Genomic DNA, 27,659 nt, shown 5'->3' on the forward strand with positions numbered 1-27,659 from the left:
TCAGCAGATGGCGGGTGGGTGCGGTTTTGAAAATTGGTCAAAAACGTTGGTGCGGATGAAATAATAGCCCATCCGCGCATCTCTAAAAGCTACAGAGGTTCTGTTATTTATTTTGATATATTTATATTCATTCAACAAAATATTCTGGCGGCCATGAAAGTTTTGTGAAAATTACGAAAAACGCTGGCAGTTGCAATTTTTTTTAAAGACTCTGGTGGGGAAAGGGTTATGAGCTCATTGTTTCTGCCTAAATTAATACATGATGTTAGCTAGCTTGATCTGTATTATCTTAGAACTGTACATTTTGACATATTGACATTACTTTGACACAGTATAGAAACATGCATTTGTGAGTAGCCTAAATCTTCGCTCAGTCATTCATGAGCTCGGAACTCGTAATTATGACATTTTTGACTCCACTTGAAGGACACATACAGTAATCACAGCAGAAAAGTGACTCTCCTTGATCAGGAATGAGGAATTAAACTGCTTTACAGACACGCCTATTTTACACACGGCACTCAAACACAGAACCAGGAAACTATTTCAACTCCTCAGTTCAGGGAAACAGAAACTGGAGTGTTGTTGAGCTGTTGTGTGTTTGTGTTTCTCTGTATCCATGCAGTAAAATGGCAGAAGCCAGAATTTCAGTGGATCAGAATGAGTTCACGTGTCCAGTGTGTCTGGATCTCCTGAAGGAACCAGTGGCCATTCCCTGCGGACACAGTTACTGTAAGATCTGTATTACAGGCTGCTGGGATCAGGAGGATGAGAAGAGAGTCTACAGCTGCCCTCAGTGCAGACAGACCTTCAGTTCAAGACCTGCTTTAGCTAAAAACACCATGCTAGCTGAAGTGGTGGAGAAACTGAAGAAGACTAAACTTCCTGCTGACTGGTACGCTGGATCTGGAGACGTGGAGTGTGACGTCTGTACTGGAAGAAAATACAAAGCCGTCAAGTCCTGTCTGGTGTGTCAGGAATCTTACTGTCAAACTCATCTTGACCGTCATGAGGAATATCACTCTCGTAAACCACACAAAGTGATTGATGCCACTGGACGACTGCAGGACATGATCTGCCGTAAACATGATAAAGAGCTAGAAATGTTCTGTATTACTGATCAAGAATGCATTTGTGTTCTGTGTAAGGAGTATGAACATAAAAACCACAAAACTGTATCAACTGCAGTACAGAGGACAGAGAAACAGGTATGAACTGAGAGGGATTGATCACACGGTGTCTTTATTTACTCACTCATTTACTCATGTTGTCCCAAACCGGTTTGACTCACTTTCTTCTGTAGATGGTAAAGATGATATTTTGAAGAATGTGTAACACTTTATAATAACGTTCAGTTGTAAGTAATTTATAAGTGGTTAGTTAATGGTTAACTAATCATTTACAAAACATCATGATTAGCAAGTGATATACTAACATTTTATGAATGTTTTGTAAATTACGTTACAAGTCATTTACAAGTGATTAGTTAATGATTAACTAATCATTTATGAAACATGACTATGCATTCATAAATTATTAATAAATGATATGTTCATTATTTTATGTATGTTTTGTAGATTCAGTTATAAGTCATTTACATTTGATTAGTTGATTAACTAATCATTTATAAAACATGAATATGCGTTTCATAAATGTTTAATATAAATTTAAACTATAATACATTTTCATTTAATGGCAATTAACATGCAACTATGTGTCTGTAAACATTACGTTCAGTTCACAAATCAAATCAAATCAAATCATTGATCAACTCATGTACGCAGAGCCCAAATCAAAGATGATGACGTCAATAACATCAAACTTCACTGATCTGTGGTTTGAACCTTCAGTATAAACTTGCCATGCTAGATCTTTAACCCTTATTGTGTGATAGTAGTTTTATGTGTCATTCCCTGTTATTGGTTTGTCCTCCAGAAACAGCTGAAGGAGACGCAGATGAAGATCCGTCAGACAATCCAGCAGAGACAGAAAGATCTTCATCAGCTGAGAGAGGCTGTGGAGTCTCATAAGGTGAGTCTGGAGAAGAAGAGAAGTGTGAGACGTCTCAGTTTGGACTCACTGAACTCACTGTGTGATTGTGATGTGTGTGTAACAGCGCTCTGCACACACAGCAGTGGAGGACAGTGAGAAGATCTTCACTGAGATCATCCGCTCCATTGAGAGAAGCCGCTCTGAGGCGACACAGCGGATCAGAGATCAGGAAAAGACTGCAGTGAGTCGAGCTGAAGGACGACTGGAGCGACTGGAGCAGGAGATCAATGATCTGAGGAGGAGAGACGCTGAGCTGGAGCAGCTTTCACACACACACCATCACATCCAGTTCCTGCAGGTAACAGAGATCTAGAAGAACTGGATCATAGTGGACTTGAGCAAGAGACTCACAGAGAAACATTTCATGAGAGCAGAATGAGACTAACTTAAGCAGGGCAAAAAAAAAAAAAACACTCTAAAGTTCAGCTAATTGCATTTAATAACAAAATTAAACTATACCACATTCATTTAACTGCAAATAACATGCAATTAAGTTTCTGAAAACATTACAGCCAATCTGCACTTATATATTTTTAAAGTATATTATTTCTGTTACAGGTACGGTACTTTCTTTTTCACAAGGAGTGTAAGTGTGAAATACTACAGTTTGTAGCATTAAATGATGAATATGAGAAGAATGTGCTGATTGTGTGAAAGTGCTGCACTGTAAAATGTAATTAGTTGACCTTACTTAAAAAAAGTATGCAAACTCGTTCCCTCAAAAAAATTAAGCAAAGTAAGCTTAAGATTAGTGAGTTAGAAAAGCTTGTTTATTTTAAGTGTGCTGTACTAAATCAAGTAGTACCACTAGCACGTTTTTTTTATGTTCATGTAACTTAATAGTCATGATTAGTGTTAACTTAGTTTTTTCATTTTGTGTGGATTGCTTGATATAAATTTAACCCCACTTAGAATTACTAAATACCTACAACTTAACACTTTTAGTTCTGCTCACTCATTTTTCAAGTTCACTTAAATTAAAGAAACCAATTTCTGAGTTAGGTTTACTTTATTAATTATAGCACTGTCCTTGTACAGCATAATATTTAGAATTTCTTAAAAATTTCCATTATACAAAAAAAAAAAAAAAATTGTTTAATTTAGTTTTTAGACACTGACATCAAGAATCAGCCTGTGAATCTCAACAATGGTGACATTATAAAGCATGTTGCAGTGCATTCTGGGTGCAACCAATCAAAACTCATTCATGGCTCCCATCATGCATTGCTGCATGAATAAATAATGAGCTTATGATCAGGGGTGATCTGTTTGTCACCATTGTTGAGATTCATACACTAATTCTTGATGTCTGTGTGTGCCTACATAAAAAAAAAAAATAAAAAAAAAAGATTTTTTTTTTTATTATTATTTATTTGGATTTCATTGAAATGGCTAAAAATATTTTCCTGTACCAGGACAGTGCTGCTATAATTAATAAAGTAAACCTAACTCAGAAATTAACTCTGAACTATATGAGTTCAGTGAATCAGGTCAAACGATTGTGAAATAACGATTATGTTAAAACACAACCATCACCATCAGATCACCTTTTCTGTTTGTTCAGCTGGCTGTTATAACTCAGGTACAGCAGCCAAAAAAAAGGTTAAATTAATGATATAAGGGTCAAGAGCCCAACTGAAACAAACACTAATCACCACAATGGTGGCTTAAAATTACCAATAGTAGCTATTGAAGGGCGAGTCTTGGCGTGGCCATATATCGCCGTCTAGCGTAGAGAGGACTGATCTGCACATGCCCACAGGTCATAAACTTACTTTTTCTAAATGAATCCAGCTCAAGTAGACTACGCTGGTACGATTTTTCAACCTCAAAGTACAAGTAACTTACTAAAAGTGAGTGTAAATATTTCTGTTTTCTGTAGAGTTTCCAGTCTCTCTCAGCACCTCCTGAATCTACAGATGAACCCGACATTTCCTTCAGTTCTCTCTTCTCTTTTGATGGCGTGAGAGAATCTGTCCGTCAGCTGAGAGACAAACTGGAGGATTTCTGCGAAGAGGAGATCAAGAAGATCTCTGATAGAGGTAAAGTCCTGTGCCTCGTGTGCATGATGTGGAGGAGCAGCGGCTCTACTCTGAGCTCCTCCCGAGTGACCGAGCTTCTCACCCTATCTCTAAGGGATCGCCCAGCCACCCTGCGGAGAAAGCTCATTTCGGCCGCCTGTATCAGGGATCTTGTCCTTTCGGTCATGACCCAAAGCTCATGACCATAGGTGAGAGTAGGAACGTAGATTGACCGGTAAATTGAGAACTTGGCCTTGCGGCTCAGCTCTTTCTTCACCACGACAGACCGGTACATCGACCGCATTACTGCAGAAGCTGCACCGATCCGTCTGTCAATCTCCCGTTCCTTGTGAACAAAACCCCAAGATACTTAAACTCCTCCACTTGAGGCAGAAACTCTCCACCAACCTGCAGTGGGCAAGCCACCCTTTTCCGACTGAGGACCATGGCCTCGGATTTGAAGGTGCTGATTCTGATCCCAGCCGCTTCACACTCGGCTGCAAACCGTCCCAGTGCATGCTGAAGTTCATGGTCTGAAGGGGCCAACACAACAACATCATCCGCAAAGAGCAGAGACAAAATCGTGTTGTCCCCAAACCTGACACCCTCCGGCCCCTGGCTGCGCATGAACAGAACCGGCGACAAAGGGCAGTCCTGCCGGAGTCCAGCATGCACCGGGAAGAAGTCTGACTTACTGCCGGCAATGCGAACCAAGCTCCTGCTTCGGTCGTACAGGGACCGGACAGCCCTTAGCAAAGGACCCCGGACCCCATACTCCCGGAGCACCCTCCACAGGCCGCCGCGAGGGACACAGTTGAATGCCTTCTCCAAATCCACAAAGCACATGTGGACTGGTTGGGCAAACTCCCATGAACCCTCCAGCACCCTGTAGAGGGTATAGAGCTGGTCCAGTGTTCCACGGCCTGGACGAAAACCGCACTGTTCCTCCTGAATCCGAGGTTCTACTATCGGCCGTATTCTCCTCTCCAGTACCCTGGCATAGACTTTCCCAGGGAGGCTGAGAAGTGTGATCCCCCTATAGTTGGAACACACCCTCCGGTCCCCCTTCTTAAAAAGAGGGACCATCCCAGAGGCACTGTCCTCGACCGCCACGCGATGCTGCAGAGGCGTGTCAGCCAAGACAGCCCCACAACATCCAGAGACTTGAGGTACTCAGGGCGGATCTCATCCACCCCCGGTGCCTTGCCACCGAGGAGTTTCTTGACTACCTCGGTGACTTCAGCTTGGGTGATGGACGAGTCCACCTCTGAGCCCTCAGCCTCTGTTTCCTCAATGGAAGACGCGACGGCGGGATTGAGGAGATCCTCGAAGTATTCCTTCCACCGTCCAACGACATCCCCAGTTGAGGTCAACAGCTGCCCACCTCCACTGTAGACAGCGTTGGTAGGGCACTGCTTCCCTCTCCTGAGGCGCCGGACGGTTTGCCAGAATCTCTTCGAGGCCAGCCGATAGTCCTTCTCCATGGCCTCACCGAACTCCTCCCAGGCCAGAGTTTTTGCCTCCACAACCACCCGGGCTGCAGTTCGCTTGGCCTGCCGGTACCCGTCAGCTGCCTCAGGAGTCCCACAAGCCAGCCAGGCCCGATAGGACTCCTTCTTCAGCTTGACGGCATCCTTTACTTCCGGTGTCCACCACCGGGTTCGGGGATTGCCGCCTCGACAGCCACCGGAGACCTTACGGCCACTGCTCAGAGCGGCCGCTTCAACAATGGAGGTGGAGAACATGGTCCACTCGAATTCAATATCTCCAGCCCCCCTCGGGATCTGGTCGAGGCTCTGTCGGAGGTGGGAGTTGTCCGAGTGTCCAAGACATACGTCCGCAGGTCAGATGAAACGACCACAAAGTTGATCATCGACCTACGGCCTAGGGTGTCCTGGTGCCACGTGCACTGATGGACACCCTTATGCTTGAACATGGTGTTCGTTATGGACAAACTGTAACTAGCACAGAAGTCCAATAACTGAACACCGCTCGGGTTCAGATCAGGGGGGCCGTTCTTCCCAATCACGCCCCTCCAGGTGTCACTGTCGTTGCCCACGTGGGCGTTGAAGTCCCCCAGTAGAACGACTGAGTCCCCAGTCGGAACACTTTCCAGTACCCCTCCCAGAGACTCCAAGAAGGCCGGGTACTCTGCACTGCCGTTTGGCCCGTAGGCACACACGACAGTGAGAGACCTATCCCCGACCCGTAGGTGCAGGGAAAAAACCCTCTCGTTTACCGGGGTAAACTCCAACACATGGCGGCTGAGCTGGGGGGCTATAAGCAAACCCACACCAGCCCGCCGCCTCTCACCATGGGCAACTCCAGAGTGGTGAAGAGTCCATCCTCTCTCAAGGAGTGTGGTTCCAGAGCCCAAGCCGTGCATAGAGGTGATCCCGACTATCTCTAGTTGGAACCTCTCAACCTCACGCACAATCTCAGGCTCCTTCCCCGCCAGCGAGGTGACGTTCCACGTCCCTAGAGCTAGTTTCCGTGTCCAGGGATCCTCTCAGCACCGGCCCCTTACGGTCCCTCCTGTAGGTGGTGAGCCCACGGAAAGGCGGCCCCATGTCGCTCCTTCGGGCTGAGCCCGGCCGGACCCCGTGGGGGAGGCCCGGTCACAAGGCGCTCGCATTCGAGCCCCAACCCCGGGCCTGGCTCCAGGGTGGGGCCCCGGCTGCGCCATACCGGGCGACGTTACGGTCCTCGATTTAATATTATTCATAAAGGGCTTTTTGAACCACTCTTAGTCTGACCCGTCGCTTAGGACCTGTTTGCCTTGGAAGACCCTACCAGGGGCTTATAGCCCCGGACAACATAGCTCCTAGGGTCATTCGGGTACTCAAACCCCTCCACCACGTTAAGGTGGCAGTTCAAGGAGGGGGAATCCGATACGTGTGTTTTATATATGAGGCATCTGGAGATTCTTCTGTTCTCAGAAATGAGTCCTTCATCATCTAATATCAGATTAGAAACGTCTTAGAAATGGATGTATTTTATCTTGTCACTTCTCTTCACACTGTTCATGTCTGTTTATTTCCACAGTCACATTCACCAACATGAATCCCAAGACCAGGAACGACTTCCTACAATGTAAGTCACTAAGAAACAAGCAGAAAAACTCACTGAATGTGTTCATGTTCTTCCTGTAGAAGGAGAAATAAACATGATTGAAGAGTTTTATAATTGATCATGTAAATGATGATTTGCACAGGATATCTGATCAGCTGTACTGAGACACTGATGATCGGGGACGTGCACAGAAATTTTGAGGGGCAGGGGCTCAAGTGAAATAAAGGGCACTTCTCATAATTAAGTTTTTTTTTTTTTAACAAAAAAGTATATATATTAACGCAACTCTGACTTCCTTTAAAAAAAATAATAATTTAAAAAGTTAATCAGTTCACACAGAAACCATGGTCTACTTAGTATTCACTAGGTTTATAGAGCAGCAAAGGAAACCATTCCGCAATGTGCATGTTTTGAAAACATTTTCTATGTTACTAGTTTCAAGTATATATAGAATAACCTAAATAACTGCATCAAGCAGAGGGGCGTGTTTTACTAATAATTTGTTTATTTTTGCACAAGGCACTACATCATTTTAATTATTTTGGTGCTATCAGAATACATAACACTTTAAAGCAACAACATGGAACTTTTCCTCTGCGGTCGCCCTACAGGTTGGAAGCGGAATTGTCCATTACCGCTGTCGTAAAATGATTTACGGTTACTGTCAACGCATTCTCATCCCCAAATCGTCACTTTCAAACATTCTTCAATATCCGACGCACAAAGCACCCTTAGCGTCAATATGAGACGCTTCGGTTATGGGTAGGTTTAGGTCTGTGGTAGGGTTATGCGTCTCATATGGACGCTAAAGGGTGCTTTGTGCGTCAGATTGTTTAAATCAATTAACCCTTTTGAATGAATTTTTTGTGTCAAATTAATTATTTATTTGATAGATTTATTTGGGATATATATTATTAAACAGGAATATATATTATTTTTCAAAAATAAAAAAAAAGCACCCCAGAAAAAAGGGCACTTTCTCTCCAGGAATAAAAAGGGCAGGTGCTCAAGCCCCCTTTGATGTCTATGTGTGCACGTGCCTGCTGATGATACATTGTTCAGATACATTAAAAGATCAGACAGATTCATAATTCCTGATTCTGATGTGTTTTCTCTCCATCAGATTCCCATCAGCTGACTCTGGATCTGAACACATTGAATGAAGACCTCAGTCTGTCTGAGAGGAACAGAGTGATTACTGTCACTGGCACACAACAGTCGTATCCTGATCATCCAGACAGATTTGATGGGGTTTCTCAGGTGTTGTGTAGAGAGAGTGTGTGTGGACGCTGTTACTGGGAGATTGAGTGCAGTGGTGAATATGTGTATATATCAGTGTCATATAAGAGCATCAGCAGGAAGGGATTGGGTTATGAGTGTGTGTTTGGATGTAATGATCAGTCCTGGAGTTTGATCTACTCTTCCTCCAGTTACACATTCAGACACAATAACAAACAGACTGTTCTCCCCGTAAAGTCCATCAGCAGAAGAATAGGAGTGTATGTGGATCACAGTGCAGGAACTCTGTCCTTCTACAGCGTCTCTGACACAATGAGCCTCATCCACACAGTCCAGACCACATTCACTCAGCCGCTCTATCCTGGGTTTAGGGTTTGGTCTGGATCATCAGTGAAACTGTGTTGATGTTTCAGAATAGACTGTACAGAGATTTTACCCATAATCCCTTACGAAAATTAACCATGGTTTTACTATAGTAAAACTGTAGTTAACTACGACCGTAGTAGCCGTGGTATTTTGGCGGAAACCATGGTTTTTAAAAACCATGGTTTTGATACCATGGTTTTACTACAGTTATATTGCAGTAATGCTACAGTAAAACCATAGTAACCATGACTGTAGTTTTCTCCAAAAACCATGGTTACTACAGTCATGGTTATGGTTTTACTGTAGCATTACCACAGTGTAGCCATGGTTTTACAAAATTCTTGAATTACATTTAAGCCATTTACTTACAACAAACATCTACAAAATAACAACAGAAAGAAGTTACCATTCTATGATACAGACTTTATTACAGAAATTACATAATCTGAAAACATATAGACTTGCATTTGTTCTCACATGTGACATAAAACAATAAACTACAAAGTTATACAAAATTATTGGTGATAAAGTGCAATGGTTAAATTCAGTTGCTAATTTACAAATAAAAAAATAGCAATTTGTTCCACTGTAATAATGATTTATATACAAATATAACAAATAAACATGACCTTTAAATACACAGCATCTACCTCCTCTAAAAATGTCTATAACATGTAAACACGTGTTCAACACAAGCATGTTTGCAATTTATACTGTACATACATTAACAAGATGACAACATTACTTCATTACTTAAAAACATTACTAAAAGTTTAATGGAACATTCTTACATATACTACTAAACAAATTCAGAAGAAATTAGCAGTTCTTTGAAGAATGTTTAAAATGATATCCACTCACAAGAGATGAAGACATGGAGTCTCCTCAAGGGGGATGAAAACTCTAGGTGAAGAAGTTTTTGTTCAATAACATGTGATGCAGCATCCATGCCAGTAGCTGTCAGTATGAAGTCTGTCATATAGGCCAGCAGGTTACAGTCCAGCTTTGGTTTGGTTCTGTCTTGACCTTCAGCCCAAATGGACACAGGAGCTAAAATGAGAAGAATACACACCACATTAACACACGGCTTGCCGGAATACTCAACTGTACTATTGAGTAGCCGAGTAATAATGTCCAAGTGCAATAATGTCCATTCAGCCAGTGGTTTCATAAATAACCCATAAATTATTAGGGCTCCAAAAGCCTAGCAGAAAGAATGTACATTATATGATCAGCTGAGTGTATCTTCTTTTACTTATACTCTTGAAAGGTTAAACAGAACAAAAAGTACAAGTCTCATATATACATCATTTCACGAAAGAGAAAATGAGATGGAGAAAGTATTGGTTTGAGTAGAGACATCTGTAACCAACAAAGGGATAGAGCTCTAGACACTCAATTCAATCGTAAATGCATGATAACAGATAATCAAGAAAGGTTTTCTCTCACCCAAAGCTATTGTATTGTTTCAACCTGGAAAACAGTGCATGAGTCACGTGGACCTATTTTATGGTGATTTTTCATTCCTTTTACAGTTTAAAAAAAAATCTGTTAAATTTCACTACATGGAAAGAACAAATCAGAACATTCTTCCAAATAGGGGTGGGCGATATGCCAAAAATATCATATCACAATTTTTTTTTCAGGAAAATCACGATTCACGATTTTATCACGATTCTTTTTTATGTTGGTTCTACTATTTTGTGACTGAGCATTACAGCCAAACTAATGTCCATATTTTAAAAACAAAGCCTTAGGTAACAAAATATAAAATAAAAAAGAATGGCAGACAGGGGCGAAGATAAAAAAAATTGTCATGTGTATCTTTGATCTTAATATTTAATAACAAAGAAAATAATTACACATACACAACAACTTAATATACAAATTAAATAAACAGTGCTTTATGTTTTCAGCTACAGTAGGTGTATTTTACAGTAGCATTGAAGAAAGTAATTAAATGAACAAATATGAAAATAAAACAAAACATAGACTTCACTGTATAAATTATACATTTATACTTATTAAAGCTACTATTAAAAGTTATCAGTCAAGAGCAGTGAGTGATTTTCTCTTTGCACTTTGTTGTTTTATTAGTTTGCGTTCACTTTAGACATAACCGACTTTGTTTATGTAAACCTTTTGTGTATTTGACAGTATTAGCACAATAAGACTCGAAAGATAACTTAGTCCAGTATCCAGGCGCTGGTAGACAGGCTTTTAGTGCATGCGAGCTTCACGTGTAGGCGCTGAGAAACACACGTTAGAACAGCGCATCAGCACGCGAATTAAATGTTTAACCGACAAGGCATTAAAGCACATGCAAATTATGAACTTTTGTGAACTGCAGTGTCCCGTTCCGCTGCGCTAACATTTTATGTGAATATACGTCGCGTTGTTCAGTAGCCTATGTTGGGACAGAGGCGCCAGAACATCGTCATATCGCACACCCCTACTTCCAAAGTTCATGTTTTGTGTTCCACAGAGTCATAAAGGTCTGAAAAAACGTGAGAGTAGATGACGACAGATATAAAATATTTTTTGGTAAGTTACTTATCCCTTTAATGTTTATCATATTTTGTTATACAGACATTTGTTAGACAACAATTAATTGGTTTGTAAATCCACTGAAAAAATATTTTCATTCATCCAATTAAAAATTTTTAGGGTAATGGTTCACATCTATATTTTATAACTTGAGCCAATGAAAAATAAATAACTTGCCCTTACCAATATTTTCTATGTCAATGAAAACTATTTTATAACACTTGGCACAAAGCATATTTTTCTTGTTGAAAAAAATCAATTAATTTAAATTCTATTTTTGATCTAAACAAAAATATATAGATTTAATCAAAACAAAAATTCTCATTTAATAAATATGTATTAGAAATTATTTGTTTTCTCCAATTAAATAGATATTGATTTAATAATACAATTATTTCTCATTTTTAAAAATACAAGTTAATAGAAATTATTTATTTTAAACAAACAAAAAGATATAGATCCAATAAAACATATTTCCCATTAAGGAACATTAATTCATCTTGTCCAAAATCAAATAAAAAAGACTTATTATATAAATTATTATATACAGTACATTACTTCCACACATCCACAATTTCGTATCAGATTTTCAACATTTGCGACAGACGGCAAGTCCCTCAGAACCTCTTGACCCTCAAGTATGATTCCAATGTTTGTGGGTATACAGCTTGTGCATCTCTGATGACAAAGATTTCCATGAAAAAGAGTTTTTTCAGCCTCTTCCTTCTCCAACACCTGGAAAAGAATTTAGGAAGGAGAAAAGAAAAAGAAAAAAAGTATGAATAAAGTATGAATAAGGAATCAATACAGCTTGGGTTTCCCCCCAAATTAGTTTACATAATACTAATACTTCTAACTAATTATAAAATTTACTCCAATAGGGCTTGGGCGTCGTGACGTCATACTTGGCGTGGCGGCCATGTTGATGGCCTCGCGAATGTAAACATACAGCAAGTCGAACGAGGAGAAGCAGAGTTGAGAGAAGAAAAGAAAGAAAAAAGATGTTAAAACCCCGAAATGGATGTGGAGTTTACCGTGATACGTTAAATAGGGAAACCAGGGACCAGTATGTGGACAATTTTTCCTGTAAAATATCCCGTATTTTAATACCTGACTCTCATAACATTAATGTTAGCCCTTCCATCGGACCTGTCAGTCTCTGTACTGTTGTCCTGTTGCTACCCCCTTGCCCTTCCAGCGAAACAGATGTTTTCAAAGCATCGTTTTGATTACTTGAAGGCAACCTTAGCGTGATATTGGCCTTTTTAAGATAACAGCGTGGTTGTTGTGAGAGCACGATTTCATGCCAATCTGTAAGCAAAGTCACGTTAGACCTAGCTTCACAACTCGCTTAGTTATTGCTGCAGTTTTGTAGTATGAATTTTTGCTGTCAGCAGAGGGATAGCAACAGAAAGATGAATGTTGAAATTTTCATTTTTCGGGATATTTTATAGGAAAATACTAAAACGGGAAGACAGCGGGAAAAGAGCTCAAATGCGTGAGAAACCCGGAAAAAACGGGAGGGTTGACAGCTACTAACTACACTTTTTTGCCGATTTTGTCCACATAACGTTACTGGTCCCTGACTTCCCTATTTAACGTATCCCCGTAAATTCCACATAATTTTCGGGACTTTAATATCTCTTTTCTTTCTCAGAACTCTGCTTCTCCTCGTTCGACTTGCTGTATGTTTACATTCGCGAGGCCATCAACATGGCCGCCACGCCAAGTATGACGTCACGACGCCCAAGCCCTATTTGTTGTTGACATAAATATAAGTTGCACAAACTTTCCAGCACATGGGACTCTGATTTTAGCTGAAAGTAATTGTTTCTATATTTGAAATTAGCCTTCAGACTGTTTTCAGACATATATCTGAACATAGTCTGATGGCTAATTTTGAAGTGGACAGCCATATCAAGCATTTTCACATCTCTAAAGTAATCTGGCCTTACCAGGAAATCTTTGATGAGGGTCCTCCACTGTTTCTCCCATGTAAAGGATGAGATATTTAAGTGCTCTTTGTAGCGGTGTCAGTCTCCTGCATCAAGATAGTACAAATTTGGCATGAGGGTACATTATGGTCAACAAACTTTAGCACAATATACGTTATCAGTTGATATAATAATCATTACAATATATGAATCAATAGTGTGTCAATCCTACTAACGCCACGAAAAAATGTCTGCCCCCCAGTGTCCTCTGGCTAGTACTACACTTTTTTGAAAACCAACTGACATCAACTGATTGGCGCCAATGCAGCAATACTTCCATAAATAAAAAGCATACAATCCATAAATAAATGACCATTGTGAGTGTCGAAAGTCATAAGTTTTAGTTAACGTAACCATTAATCACAAGTGAACGCCAGTCCTTTTACATGTAAGTTAACGTTAGCTCCTTAGTTGTTGATCAGGTTTCTACGGTTTTAACCAGAGAACGTCATTCTTATGACGCTGCATCGAGATAACGTTATGTTCAATGATTAAACGTTCACGTTAATTACCATTGTAAAATCAAAATAAGCCAGGGGTAAACGTATATGTTCCCTTTTGCAATCGGTCAGGAATTGATTAACGTCGACACATTGACGTTAACTTGCCTAGTGTAAACTAAGCTAGCTAACACATTTTTAAACTAATGTAAGTAGTGTTGTCACGATACCAAAATTATTGTTTCGATACCGATACCAAGTCAAGTATTGCGATTTCGATACTTTTTCGATACTTTTCCTGAAAAGGGAGAAACACTCAAATATCATTGCTGTGCTTTATTTTAAAACCGGGACAACATTCTAATCATATAACACACTAATAAATGAACATATGAACAGCAGATATAGTAAACATTTGAACAAAATATGAAATATCAAAATATAAAAAATAAATTAGAGCAAAGGTAAAAAAATATATAAATTTAGCAGCATTATCTCATTTATCACAAGAAACATAAGAGCTTTATCTTGATTCTGAACTTTGAATAAAAATATGAACAGCTATTATATTAAACAATGTTTAATATTGGTAACATATGATAAGCCTCATTGGTGATATATTTGACATGTGGGGAGAGAGTTGTGGAAGGCCTATACTTGATGTTAAACATAAATATATAGCAGCAAAGACAACGACGGCAGTGTTGGCGGCAAAATAGGCTACAGAATAATTTGTTCTGTATTGAGAGGTGCAATATTTGAAAATCGATAATATTTTTTTTAATTACATTTATATTGTATTTATGTCAAAACTTTCAAACATCAAAATGTCATTTATTAATATGTATTCGTGTCAAAATGACATAGAAACATATTTTCCTATTCTATTTTGCCTGGAAACGCTTCCAACACGCTTGCGTGTCGCGTGAAAAATAGGCGTCGGTTCTATTTCTAACATGCACGCGTTTTCCGCGCGTTTCGAGCTGCGCCCAGACACGTACGTCACGCAGGCAGTTAACATGGGAGCCGAAATAAAACCGGACACGACACGCAGCCAGTGTGTCGCCGTCCTTACAAATCTGGAACGCGATCATTCTTAGAAGTATCGATACTAATAAATTAAGGAATCGTAACGTTTTTAATTTCCGATTTACTTTTGAAGTATCGGTGCACCGTGCAACAGAGCAAGGTAGGCAACGTACTTCCATATGTCACTCCTCGCGTCATCTTTTTCTACGAGTCGTGGCGCACTTGTGCTCGCACATCTCGCTGTAGTGTTTTATCAGATGACACTGACAGCGGCAGGTTCTTTGCTGCGTGCGTCAGGAAAAAAACACAGACGTCCATAGGGAGGCGTTTTTTTTATTTATTTTTTTTAGTATCGATACTGATACATTTAGGTATCGTGACGTTTTTAATTTCCGAGTATCGCGATACTTTTGAAGTATCGGTACACCGTGCAACACTAAATGTAAGTTACATAACGATATCTACAAGATAAATTCGGCAGAGCAACATGTCTTATACAGGCTACTAAATATACAGCAGCACATTTAAATGGTTGTTTGTTTCACTTACTTCAGTTTATCCGCGATGAAATCTGATTCTCTCTGGAGCAGCAAAGTGATCCACGGAACGTAGAAGAGCGGTTACATCGGGTCTGCTGACTGGTCGTGGTCGTCGAGAAGATTTGTGTTTAATGCCCATGCGCAATCCTGTGTGTAACCTTGAAATTGTACATTCGTCGAAACAAATATTTCTTATTTGAGCTCTTAATGAAAAATATTAATATTTAACTATGTTTTGAACGAAAAAAATATTATTTGAAAAGTAAAACAAATAATGGTAAACTGAATTGAAAGACAAATTATTAATTGGATGAAATACTGCTTGAAAACCTTTTTACAGTACTTACCACTAATACACTCGAATTGTCAATAGAACTCGCTTTCTTCCAGTCCAAGAATTCTTTTCCTCATGTTTGTATAGATTGGACAGGTTTTTTTGGCAAACTGGGGACAAAAAAAAAAAAAAAAAAAAAATTTTTTTAAACACTAAAAATTGAGATAGACTGTACATACCATATAATCATAATATGTTTATTAATGGTATTCACTATGACTTCACTATTTACCTGGCAAACAGCTGATGGTTTCACACTCTCTCGTCTGTATTAAAGAAGATGATAAATAGAAATGACATTTTTGACAGTCACAAATTGTCCAATGTCATTAAATGTAATGCTTAAGATCTGTGCATGGATAGACAATTCTGTGTGGATGTCAAAATATATTAACAATACGGAACAAGATTTTAGATTCAAATTCAATTTGAATTGGTTATAGATGCCAGGTTCTCACAGCAGCCAATCACAGCGCACTCCCTCTCCCACTTCAGTTCAGCTTCGTTCATCTTAGGAACACAAATGAAGATATTTTTAATGAAATTCTGAGGGCTTTCTGTCTCTCCATTGGGAGCAATGCAACTAACACATTCAAGGCCCAGAACGATAGGAAAGGCATCATTGAAGTAATCCATGTGACTCCAGTGGTTTAACCGATTTTATGAAGCGATGCCGGTGCTTTGCTTGTTTTTGCAAAAAAAATAAAAATACTGACCTGCAATCCAGTAGGGGGAGCACGGCGACATATGCGAATTGTGTTGACTCAAGACCGGAAGTTGTTCCGTGAATGTGCTTTAAATAATATTATTTTGTAAATATAGAGGTAAATTATGCTGGATTTTTTTTGCACAAAACAAAGCACTTGCATCGCTTCATTAAACTGAGGTTAAACCACTGGAGTCACATGGATTACCTCAATGGTGTCTTTACTACCTTTCTGGGGCTTGAATGTATTAGTTGCGTAGGCTACCAATGGAGGAACAGAAAGCTCTTGGAGTTCATTAAAAATATCTTCATTTGTGTTCCGAAGATAAACGAAGGTCTTACGGGTTTGGAACGACATGAGGGTGAGTAATTGATGACAGAATTTGTTTTTACAATTTTTAGCTGAACTATACCTTTAAGGAATCCTGGAAACACCTTAATTCAACCACAGCATGCACTCGGTCCATTTTCTGGAATGACTGAAATGCAGATAAGAAAACAACAGTTTCACAAAAAAGCACAGCAGTTTTAAAAAGCTTCATATAAAGTACTCAGAAAAGTTAAATGTTAGCTGCAGCCCTATTTTACAGCGCAAATCTTCTCCATACTGTGCACTTTTATGATAGAAGCTTGTTCCCACATTTGAGAAACTGTTTACACAAAAATACTGCTTTAACTTTAATTTGTCATGCACTCTTGAATGTGCAAAGTAGAGCTAGGGCTACTGTATGATGAAAGCAGGGCTCCAGACTAACTTTTTGCCTTGGTTGCACTGGTGCGCCTAACTTTTTTATTTAGGTGCACCAGCACAAAATTTGGGTGCACCCAAATTTTTCCTCGGACATATCACCTTTAACGCCACAATTTTAAGGTCACCTTTTTATCACGCTCTATACACATTCATATATATTATGTAAATGAATTTAAACAAGAAGGTGTAGGTAAAAACTTTTATTTATTTTTTGAAGCACAATTATTAACGGTATTCCTACTCTTACCGATACTGCTTATCGATACAGTACTTTAACTGTATTCTTATGGTTCTTTTTGTTTTATATATAATAAACAAAGATAAACAATAGATAAACAAAAGATAAACAATTAAACAAAGATACACTTTATATAGGCCTACACAGTGCTTTAATTTCAGGAAGGCCTACTACTGTTCAGGCATGGTCTAAAAAGAAATCTAATAAAGTAATAAAATGTAAAATAACACTGTAAAATTTATCATCAATAGATTAATGCTTATCAAAGCTGAAGTTATTCTTTCGAGAGCTGTGAGTGATTTTTCTCTTGTTGTTTGATTTGCAGTAATGGCGCAATCGTCAGCATGTTTATTAGACTGCGGCCCCTTTAAGGCACCATATTCTCCCAACTGTTTCCATAACTACGTCCATTTAAGACATAAACTGTTTTTAGTGAATCTCAAAGCCGGTAATTTTGACACGCTTTTGTGTACAATTGATCGTTTAGACGCGCACAATCTGCACATGAAACCGAAAGTATAATTTGCTTGTCTCGGACTGTTTCGGAGCGCGCGCCGCCATGCGAACAACATCTCTTGCGCAGATTTTTGTGTTTTTAATAGCTCTTTCAATTATTAAACGCGTCCAGCAATTTAGCAACAGTAGCTAGACTGCATTTACAACAATCACCGATCGTGCTGATTCTGATTCTGAGTTTTAGGGAGAAATGACAGCGTAATGCTGCGAAGGGAAGAAGTTGCGCGTAGATAGTTTTTAATGGTTTTAAGTTACCTCAATATATTATTTTTTATAATCTTTGGAAGCCGAAATTTAAAATAAAATCAGACTAATATAACAGACCTTAAGTGTAACCAGGCTACGTTTGAATGTTTAATTCTGTCCTCCGTCGTCACTCATTAAGCAGGGCTGTCGTGTTGTGCGAGCTGTGGCATCGCGTGAGAGAAGAGTGTGAGTTCCGTCAAAGGAGAACAAACGCCAACAAACGTTCGTGCAGAGGCAGCGGATGCGAGGACGTTAGGTGCACCGGTGCGACCTAGGAAAAATGTTAGTCGCACACTTACAAAATTTGGTCGCACTCTAGAGCCCTGTGAAAGGCAAGATGTTCACTAAAAATAAGATGAAGAAGTCACATGGACAATATTTTTGATACTTTCAGAATTTAAATTAAGTAAATAAAGTGATAGTTCACTCCCAAATGGAAATTTCGTCATTAATTACTCACCCTCATGTAGTTCCAAACCTGTAAGACTTTCGTTCATCTTAGGAACACAAATGAAGATCTTAATAATGAAATCTGAGAGCTTTCTGACCCCCCATAGACAGCTAAGCAACCACCTCTTTAACGCTTTAAAAAGTTAAAGTGATTGTAAAACTAATCCATATAAATTGAATGGTTTAGTCTAAATTTTGTGAAGACATGATCGCTTCCTTTATGATGAACAGGTTGACACTGTCACCATTCATGTTAAATACCCTTAAACGTTAAAAGGATGACAAGACAAATATTTCGCTTTCCTTGGACACGGCAACCTTTTCACGATTATATATATGACTTGACCTCAAAAACAGACGCAGGTCATCGCACGCACTCAGTCGATCACTCTCATTCACTGTCTGTTTAGGCTTAAGTGCAAATCAGCGAAGCCTCTATACAAACCACCATGATAAAAACAGTCTTGTTATCATTATTAACTTATTTTACATTCAATACACATGCACGAAGTTCAAAACTAGAAGGGTATAGCCTTTTGAAAAAAGAAAACACGCGAATATCGCGGTTGCTGCGGTTACTTACATTCCTCTGTGGTTGGCTTGTCAGTAGCGCGGTACTTCGATATTGCGGTTATCGCCACAACAGATTTAATTTTGTCTTTTCTTCACACTTAAAACAATGATTGGCGAACATAAACAGAAGCTCAACCGAACATGCTTGACACGTGAGAGCAAACCTCTCTCAAACGTGCTGCGCAACACACAAGAATGAACCTTGTTTGTTCTTGCATGTCAAGCAAACATGCTTGAGCTTCTGTTTACCGTAACTGATGTGTGAATTTATGAATGTTTATATGTGAATAAAAGCCTAAATTCAACCTGTTCATCATAAAGGAAGCGATCATGTCATCATATGGATTAGTTTTACAATCACTTTAACTTTTTAAAGCGTTAAAGTGGTAGTTGCTTAGCTGTCTATGGGGGTCAGAAAGCTCTCAGATTTCATTATTTAGATCTTCATTTGTGTTCCTAAGATGAACAAAAGTCTTACAAGTTTGGAACGACATGAGGGTGAATAATTAATGGCAGAATTTTCATTTTTGGGTGAATTAACCCTTTAACATGTTCAAGTTAAAACTGTAGCAAAATGATCATTTAAATGCTATTTTTTCTTAATAGCATTTACACTCACAGTTAAGACACTTACGATTGCATTTTTATAAATACCCGCAATGAACGTAGCAAAATTCAATGTGGATTTAAAAAAAGGATTCCGAGCCAATCACATTCCCGCACCGCCCTGTCAATCACTGCATCAAGTGCCTTAACTTTGAGTGTAAATGCTAGGAAACACAACTTAAATTATCATTTTGTTACAATATTTACTTGAACATGTTAAACATCTAATTTCTGTAATAAATTTTAATTGTAATTTTAAAAACATATAAATGTTCAAATGTATGTTCAAATTATATGTTAAAGCTAGTATAGTAATCCCAGCAGGCACTTTATCAAGATTGACATCACTCTGTCATTATGGCAAACAAACTCTTAGGACTAAAAATTCAACCTCACCAGAAAAAAGAATATCATAATATTAAAGGGATACTCCACTTTTTTTGGAAATAGGCTAATTTTACAACTCCCCCAGAGTTACACAGTTGAGTTTTACAGTTTTCGAATCCATTCAGCCGATCTCCGGGTCTGGCAGTACCACTTTTAGCATAGCTTAGCATAGATCATTGAATCGGACAAGACCATTAGCATGTCTCTTAAAAAAATGAACAAAGAGTTTTGATATTTTTCCTATTTAAAACTTGACTCTTCTGTAGTTACATCGTGTACTAAGACCGATGGAAAATGTAAAGTTGCGATTTTCTAGGCTGATATGGCTAGGAACTATACTCTCATTCCTGCGTAATAATCAAGAAACTTCGCTGCCGTACCATGGGTCCAGCAGGCGTAATGATATGAACTCTTTGTTCATTTTTTTAAGAGAGATGCTAATGGTCCTGTCCGATTCAATGATCTATGCTAAGCTATGCTAAAAGTGGGACCCCCAGACCCGGAGATCGGCTGAATGGATTCGAAAACGATAAAGCTCAACTGTTTAACTCTGGGGAGTTGTAAAATGAGCCTATTTCCAAAAAAAGTGGAGTCAGGGTGTCTACAGATATGAACAAGTTAAATTTAAGACTTTTTAAGACCTTTTTAATGCCACTTTGAATGAAATTTAAGACCAAACCTGTGATGGAAATACAAATTATATTACATAAGTATATATTAGGGGTGTAACGGTTCACAAAATTCACTGTTCAGTTCGATACGATACACTTGTGTCATGGTTCGGTTCGGTACGTTTTTGATACAGCATAAAGAAATAAATGCCAGAGAAATGTCCTTGATTTAAATGTTTTATTCTTTTTTATATTAAAACTAACATCATAAAGTATGATTTTTTTTATTTATTTTTTTACTTTGAGCAATTCTAGAGCTATAATTGACTATTCTTAGGAGCATATAAAAAAAAACAGCTCCTTGGAAAAAATGAAATGTCATATTGTAATAGTTATAAACAAAGGTTTATTTTAGTTCAGATTAACATTTGAGGGCAGCAATTATATTCATAATGTCAAAATAAAACCGACGTGTTACTTGAAGGCATTATAGCCTACTATTCCTGCCAAACGTCCATGGTTGCAGTCAGGGCCGGCCCGCGGCATAGGCGGTATAGGCAAATGCTAAGGGCGCCACTCATCCATAGGGGCGCCAGAATGAGTGAACGAGTGAATTTTTTTTTTATTTTTTACATTTTTTTTTTTATATAATAGGCTACTATTTTAAAACCATTAATTCGAAATACTACCAAATAAAGCAAAAAAAAAAAAAAAAAAAAAAAATCCGGCTCTTCAATCTCCCCCCGCCCATCGAGTGCTTGAAGTGCGTCAGAAACAGAGCGCGCGCGCGATCAGTTGTTGGTAATTTGTTGTGTAGCGCGCCCGACGCCGCATCTAATGTAGACAGCACTGCTAACAGCTCGTAGAAACGGGCCTGGCAGCTCGCGCCAGTTCTAGACACGGTGAAAGTTTCCTGATTTTGACGGAATGCCGAATTTACATGACACATTATAAATGAGCATAGTCTGCGATAGATACAGTGCCAAAAAGAAGAGAAGAGGATAAAGACAGAGGTAAAGAGATGTAGTGAATGAACAATTTATTGCATAGGAGTAAGATACTATAATTTCATGGCAGTTATTTTTACCTTAAACTTAATGTTAGCAGCTGTTCTGAGTTCTGAGTCCCCAGACTGTGATTTTGTACAATCATGTCAGTTTTAAGACGCATTTTTTATTATCACTTTTTTTATTAATGTTTTACTCTACAGTTGTGCAGTTTTTGGGGGGATACAGTACAGGCCAAAAGTTTGGAAACATTACTATTTTTAATGTTTTTGAAAGAAGTTTCTTCTGCTCATCAAGCCTGCATTTATTTGATCAAAAATACAGAATTTTTTTTTAATATTGTGATATATTATTACAACTTAAAATAATTTGTTTTCAATTTATTATACTTTAAATTATCATTTATTTCTGTGATGCAAAGCTGAATTTTCAGCATCATTACTCCATTCTTCAGTGTCACATGTGACATCCGGTCTATCACATGATCCTTTAGAAATCATTCTAATATGATGATTTATTATGAGTGTTGATGCATGGGGCGCCAGGTAAAATCTTGCCTAGGGCAGCAAATTGGTCAGGGCCGGCCCTGGTTGCAGTTAGTGTTACTACAGTAAATCCATGGTGAATGTTGCTGATCTGTGGACACTGATAGTTCATTCATGGCACAATGTTTCTTCCAGGTTTCCACGTCAGCGCTGTTTGATCCGTTAATAACGGAGAAATATGAATGCGTCTCACTAGATCTCGCAGCGATGTTATTACTTCTGTCAGTTCTGTGGCGAATTCAAATGCTTTCTTTACTGCATCTCTTATTAGCGCTGTGTAGTAACAGTGTCGCATGATCACGATCGGCTCGCGCTGCACTGGTCCAAACTGATAAAAGGTCCTTCAACCACATAATAACGAGCAGTTTCGTTCCGCTTGCATTTTACGTTTGCCATTTGATGTTGGGCACTGTTGTGGTCGCGCCGGCGTCTCTTACATTATGAGCGCGCTTTCCACGCGCAACGCGCCTACATTTGAAACAACGAAACGGCGTTACCAGAAAAAGCCTACATTAACATTATCAATATCTGTTTATGTAATAAAATCTGAATCATTCTCGCGATTCGATGCTTCACTGGTTATTTGACGGACATTAGGTCCGTCAGACTGGAGAAATTTTAGCGGTAACGTGACCAGAAATATTTAAGACCTATCGAATCTGAATTTAAGACATTTTAATACTTTTTAAGGCCTTTTATTAGGAAAACTTTATTTAAGACATTTTAAGACTTTTTAAGGACCCGCGGCCACCCTGTATCCCTTTAAGAAACTCAAATAACTCATTGTACTGATACTTGCCTCACATCTGAGGATGCAGGAAGACTTCCAGATGTGTGATGATCAGTGAGACCAGCACTGGTAGTTTACCCCATCATCTTCATGATCTAAAAATCAAAAACGCATTTGCTGAGTTTCAACAAAGTTCTCTGTTAAAATGAATGACCTGTATATGACTTAGGGCAGAATCAGGTAAGTTAATCGCAATCATTTCACAGAGAACGAGTGATCAACTATTTTATCTGTGCACTGTTCAGTGGTGTTCAGTCACGTTCAACTGCATACAGTATTGTGGACTAATGTAAAGTACACCAGCAAGGAACCTCTGGTTAAGCATTCATTTACAATAATTACCTATTAAATGTGTACTCACGACACAGAAACTCAATTGCTTTAAAATATATTTGCAGATATCACCGACTCGATTCGTACCTACACAATTTACACTCGTTATTGTCATGTTAAGTTGTAACGCTTTATACATGTGTTATTTGGTTAAACATAAACATAAAACCCACCTTTGCATTTCCTCTTCTCTTCATCTTATAATTCGGGTCCGGCCTCTGTGAAGCGAGGGCGAAGCCATGGTTGTTGTGGTGCTCGTGCTCCGATGTTCCCGCTCTCCATCTATTTGAAAATGCAGTAACGGCTGTAGCGACCTTGGGCAATCAGATTTATGTTGCCTAATAGCAAAGTTAACATTTAACAGTTATAGTGGATAATGGAGAACAAACGCCATATTATGTGTAAGTTACACGCATTTACAGTAACCTAGTTGTATCAAATGTAATTTATCCTCTTTTGTCCATACAATTTTGTTTAATCCAAATTGTACGCATGTATTAAAGCAACACATTCATGCTTGAGTTTGGTCTTTTAATTTGGCTTATTTAAACGAACAAGAATTTAAGAACAATCACACCAGGATATATTATATATATTTTAAAAAGTGTTAGCCCACAGATACATTTATGAGGGTTTATTTAATTTATTGCAATCAACAAATGATAACAATTAGTAAAAGCCACAGTTTTAAAGATTCGTGCAATTTATACGACGAGTTGAAGTTTGCTGTAGCTACTGTATATAGGGTCCGTGTACGTTTTGATAGTTTGTTTTTTCATTTGAAACACAAAACAAAATAACGAGAAACCACCTGTTTTTCGTTTGTCGTTTCAAACCAAAAACAAAGAAACGGTAAAAAAAGAGCCCTTCTCCCGTTTTTGGTTCTGAATCCAAAAACGAAAAATTACAAAACCAAAATCAAATAACGGTCCGATTTTGTTTTTTTGAAATTCCTTTTTCCATTTTTCCGTTTGAAGATCTACATTGAAATATAGACAGGTTGGCCACGTGACCCGGAAGTAATAGTAAATATGGCCTATCAAAATAAAAGCCAAGCTTTTAGAACGGTCATACTATTCAGCGCTAACGTTATACCAGAGTAACGTTAGAAGAAGAAAAATCAATTAATAAATAGCCTTATATAAACCTGGACCGGAATAAATATGTTAGCAACAGTAGTTTATTTTATTTTATTTTTTTACAAATTTTATTAACATTTTGTCAAATTACAATTTTAACACGTATACGAAATTGAATCAATATACAACTTCATATATCTGATCTTAACAAGGTGAAAAAATTAAAAATAAAGAAATAAAGAAATAAAATAGAAATAAAATAACAAAACACATAGAAACATAAATGAAAAACACTTAGGGGTCTGCTTATGCATTAAAGTTAAAATAATGAAATAATTTGTTTTGTTTAATTTGTTGTTCTTTTTTTTTTTAATTTTCAATGCTGTCCCAATATTTTTTAAGGTCTGTAATTTTGAAATTGTAAAAGGAGGGTTTGCTTCTTTGCCAAATCATTTTGTGCAGATAATATTTAGCTAAAATAATTAAGTTAATTACATATTTTTCATTGGCTGATAAATATGGCTCAGTGACTATAAGAAGTATTTCAAATTTGCTTAGAGAAATATTCTTTTTTATCTTTTGGGAAATAAATCTTTGTAAATGGGACCAAAAGGAAGCTACAAGGGGACAATCAACAAAAACATGCTCAATGGTTTCTCCTTCACAGCCACAGAAAGTACAAATGTTACTCACAGTTGGAAAAAAAGTACAGATGTTTGCTTTTGAAGGGTAATACCTGTGAACAATTTTGAATAAAACTTCTTTGATTTTATTTACAATAATATACTGATGAGGTAGCAGGAAGATCATGTTCCATAGTTTCTTGACCAGTAAAGTCCATCGGTGTTTACAGGAGTACTGATAGGATCAAGTATGTTTCTAATAAAAGTATTGTTACATCTCTTATCTGTAAGTGGTATGCCAGAAATAGCAGGAGAACGACTGTTACAGATAGAGAAGTATCTGTCTGTATGCTCTGTGCTAAAGAAACAAGACTAACAGGAATAGACTCAATCACCATTTCGAATTCTTCTTGAGATGTATCAATACCATATTTTTCCATGAAGTGCTCATAAGAATAAAATTCATTTTTTGTATTTAGCAGATTGTTTACTGTATTCAGATTACTCATAAACCAATTATTCAGAAAGAGTGTTTTGTTTTTGTGTAGTATATATGCATTGTTCCAAAGAATACAGTTGTGAGGGGAGAAATTGTGTTTAAAGATAAGATTCCAACATAACAAGGTTTGTTTATGAAAATTGCTTAATTTCACGGGGAGCTTTCCTACCGAAAAAGGACATATCAATAGAAAGTTAAGACCACCAATAGTTTCAAATAAGCTGTTTGGAATAATATTCCACATACTATTTGGACACTTGAGGAACCTTTTAATCCAGTTGATTTTTATAATTTGGTTAAATGAAGTAAATGTCAGTACATTCAGACCACCTTCAGCCAGAGGGTTTGAGAGAACAGACCTTTTAACCTTGTCAGGCTTATTCTTCCATATAAATTTGAAGAGAATTTTATCAAATTGGGAACAAGTGGATTTTGGAACATCTAGAGATGAGAAAACATAAGCTGCTCTTGACATCCCTTCTGCCTTACTTAACAGAACTCTGCCATATATGGATAGATCTCTGGCAGACCAACAATTAAATTTGGTTTTGATGGTCTGAGTCACCGGGAGCATATAGGTCCAGAGTTTCTCTAGGATTTCTCGATATTTTAATACCAAGATAAGTTATAGTGTTTTTGAGCGAGATATTACATATTTCAGATTGGCTGCTGTCTTTAAGGGGCAGAATTTCACATTTTTTAACGTTTAATCCTGATACTTTTGAGAATTTAGATATTGTAGATAAAGCTAGGGGTACTTGTTCGATATTTTGCAAACATAAAGTAGTTAGCAACAGTAGTTTATTACAGCTATTTAATATCGTGCCTATCCAGACATCACCAGTCGCGTTTAATGAGCGCATTGTTTGACTCAATACAGTTGGTAATATAGGTTAACCTAAAAACTTATTGTGTGTGCAGAGTTGTTACTATTAGCGCTATATTATATAATTAAATTTATATTTAATGTGGTTTCCACCGTAATGGACAGCGATCTGACAGCGATTGAATGAATACTTGTCAACGTGAATTCCCACGTGACGTCATGCGTAGGCCTAATAATATCCGTCCCTATCTCGTCTTTGCCATTCGATTGACACCCTCGTAAAACTTGTGTTGGTCCTCAAATATAATTTTATCCTAACGCATCATATCTATTTTCAAAAAGCCCAAGGACACGCTGTTACCTCGCTCACGTTATACAGTGTTAATCAGTCATTTAAATACTGCTACCTGCTGGTAGAAAGGGGGAACAGTTATCCATTACGGTGGAAACCACATTAAATACATTTAATTATATAATATAGCGCTAACAGTAACAACTCTGCACACACAAATTGAGCCAAACAATGCGCTCATTAAACGTGACTGGTGATGTCTGGATATTAAATAGCTGTAATAAACTACTGTTGCTAACATATTTATTCCGGTCCGGTTTATATAAGGCTATTTATTAATTGATTTTTCTTCCTTTAACGTTACTCTGGTATAACATTAGCGCTGAATATTATGACCGTTCTAAAAGCTTGGCTTTTATTTTGATAGGCCATATTTACTATTACTTCCGGGTCACGTGGCCAACCTGTCTATATTTCAATGTAGATCTTCAAACGGAAAAATGGAAAAAGGAATTTCAAAAAACCAAAATCGGACCGTTATTTGATTTTGGTTTTGTAATTTTTCGTTTTTGGATTCAGAACCAAAAACGGGAGAAGGGCTCTTTTTTTACCGTTTCTTTGTTTTTGGTTTGAAACGACAAACGAAAAACAGGTGGTTTCTCGTTATTTTGTTTTGTGTTTCAAACGAAAAAACAAACTATCAAAACGTACACGGACCATATAGGCCTACACGAAGTGAATGCCAGCAATCATTCAGTCAGTGATGAATTAATAAAAACATTATGAATTTAACAAAACGATACAGAACTGTAATTTAAGTTCGCGCTGAAACTATATTTACCTTTTTTGAAATAATCCATTAAACCTGCTGAGAAACGAGGAGCGTGAACTAGAATGAGCAGTTCCACGCGCATGCCCGGGAAACTCATGAATATTCATGTAGGCTCC

The 27,659-nt window shown here is 38.1% G+C and overlaps 1 protein-coding gene and 1 long non-coding RNA gene across 2 annotated transcripts; one reads left to right on the plus strand and one right to left on the minus strand.

Annotated features, from left to right (window-relative positions):
- The first annotated feature begins 516 nt into the window (after window positions 1–516).
- LOC311286477 (tripartite motif-containing protein 16-like) lies at window positions 517–10,550 on the plus strand. Its single transcript, XM_084402692.1, has 6 exons — window positions 517–1,208; window positions 1,936–2,031; window positions 2,117–2,350; window positions 3,935–4,094; window positions 7,119–7,166; window positions 8,269–10,550. Exons 1-6 carry the CDS (start codon window positions 630–632, stop codon window positions 8,787–8,789), a joined length of 1,638 nt encoding a protein of 545 aa, XP_084258818.1. The 5' UTR covers window positions 517–629; the 3' UTR covers window positions 8,790–10,550.
- LOC311286621 lies at window positions 9,663–25,837 on the minus strand. The gene is made up of 9 exons (XR_014626603.1): window positions 23,566–25,837; window positions 23,069–23,154; window positions 16,753–16,818; window positions 15,866–15,899; window positions 15,647–15,743; window positions 15,310–15,457; window positions 13,253–13,338; window positions 11,856–12,032; window positions 9,663–9,800 (listed from the first exon to the last, which is right to left on the minus strand). It is a non-coding gene; the product is annotated as an uncharacterized lncRNA (long non-coding RNA).
- Between the last annotated feature and the right edge of the window lie 1,822 nt (window positions 25,838–27,659).

Source organism: Rutilus rutilus, assembly GCF_951802725.1.
Source record: "Rutilus rutilus genome assembly, chromosome: 1".
Lineage (NCBI taxonomy): Eukaryota > Metazoa > Chordata > Actinopteri > Cypriniformes > Leuciscidae > Rutilus > Rutilus rutilus.

Coding starts and splice junctions, on each gene's coding strand:
- LOC311286477 (XM_084402692.1), top strand. CDS start 630: ATGGCAGAAGCCAGAATTTCAGTGGATCAGAATGAGTTCACGTGTCCA. Junction 2,351..3,934: donor ATCACATCCAGTTCCTGCAG/GTAACAGAGATC, acceptor TGTTTTCTGTAG/AGTTTCCAGTCTCTCTCAGC. Junction 4,095..7,118: donor CAAGAAGATCTCTGATAGAG/GTAAAGTCCTGT, acceptor TTATTTCCACAG/TCACATTCACCAACATGAAT.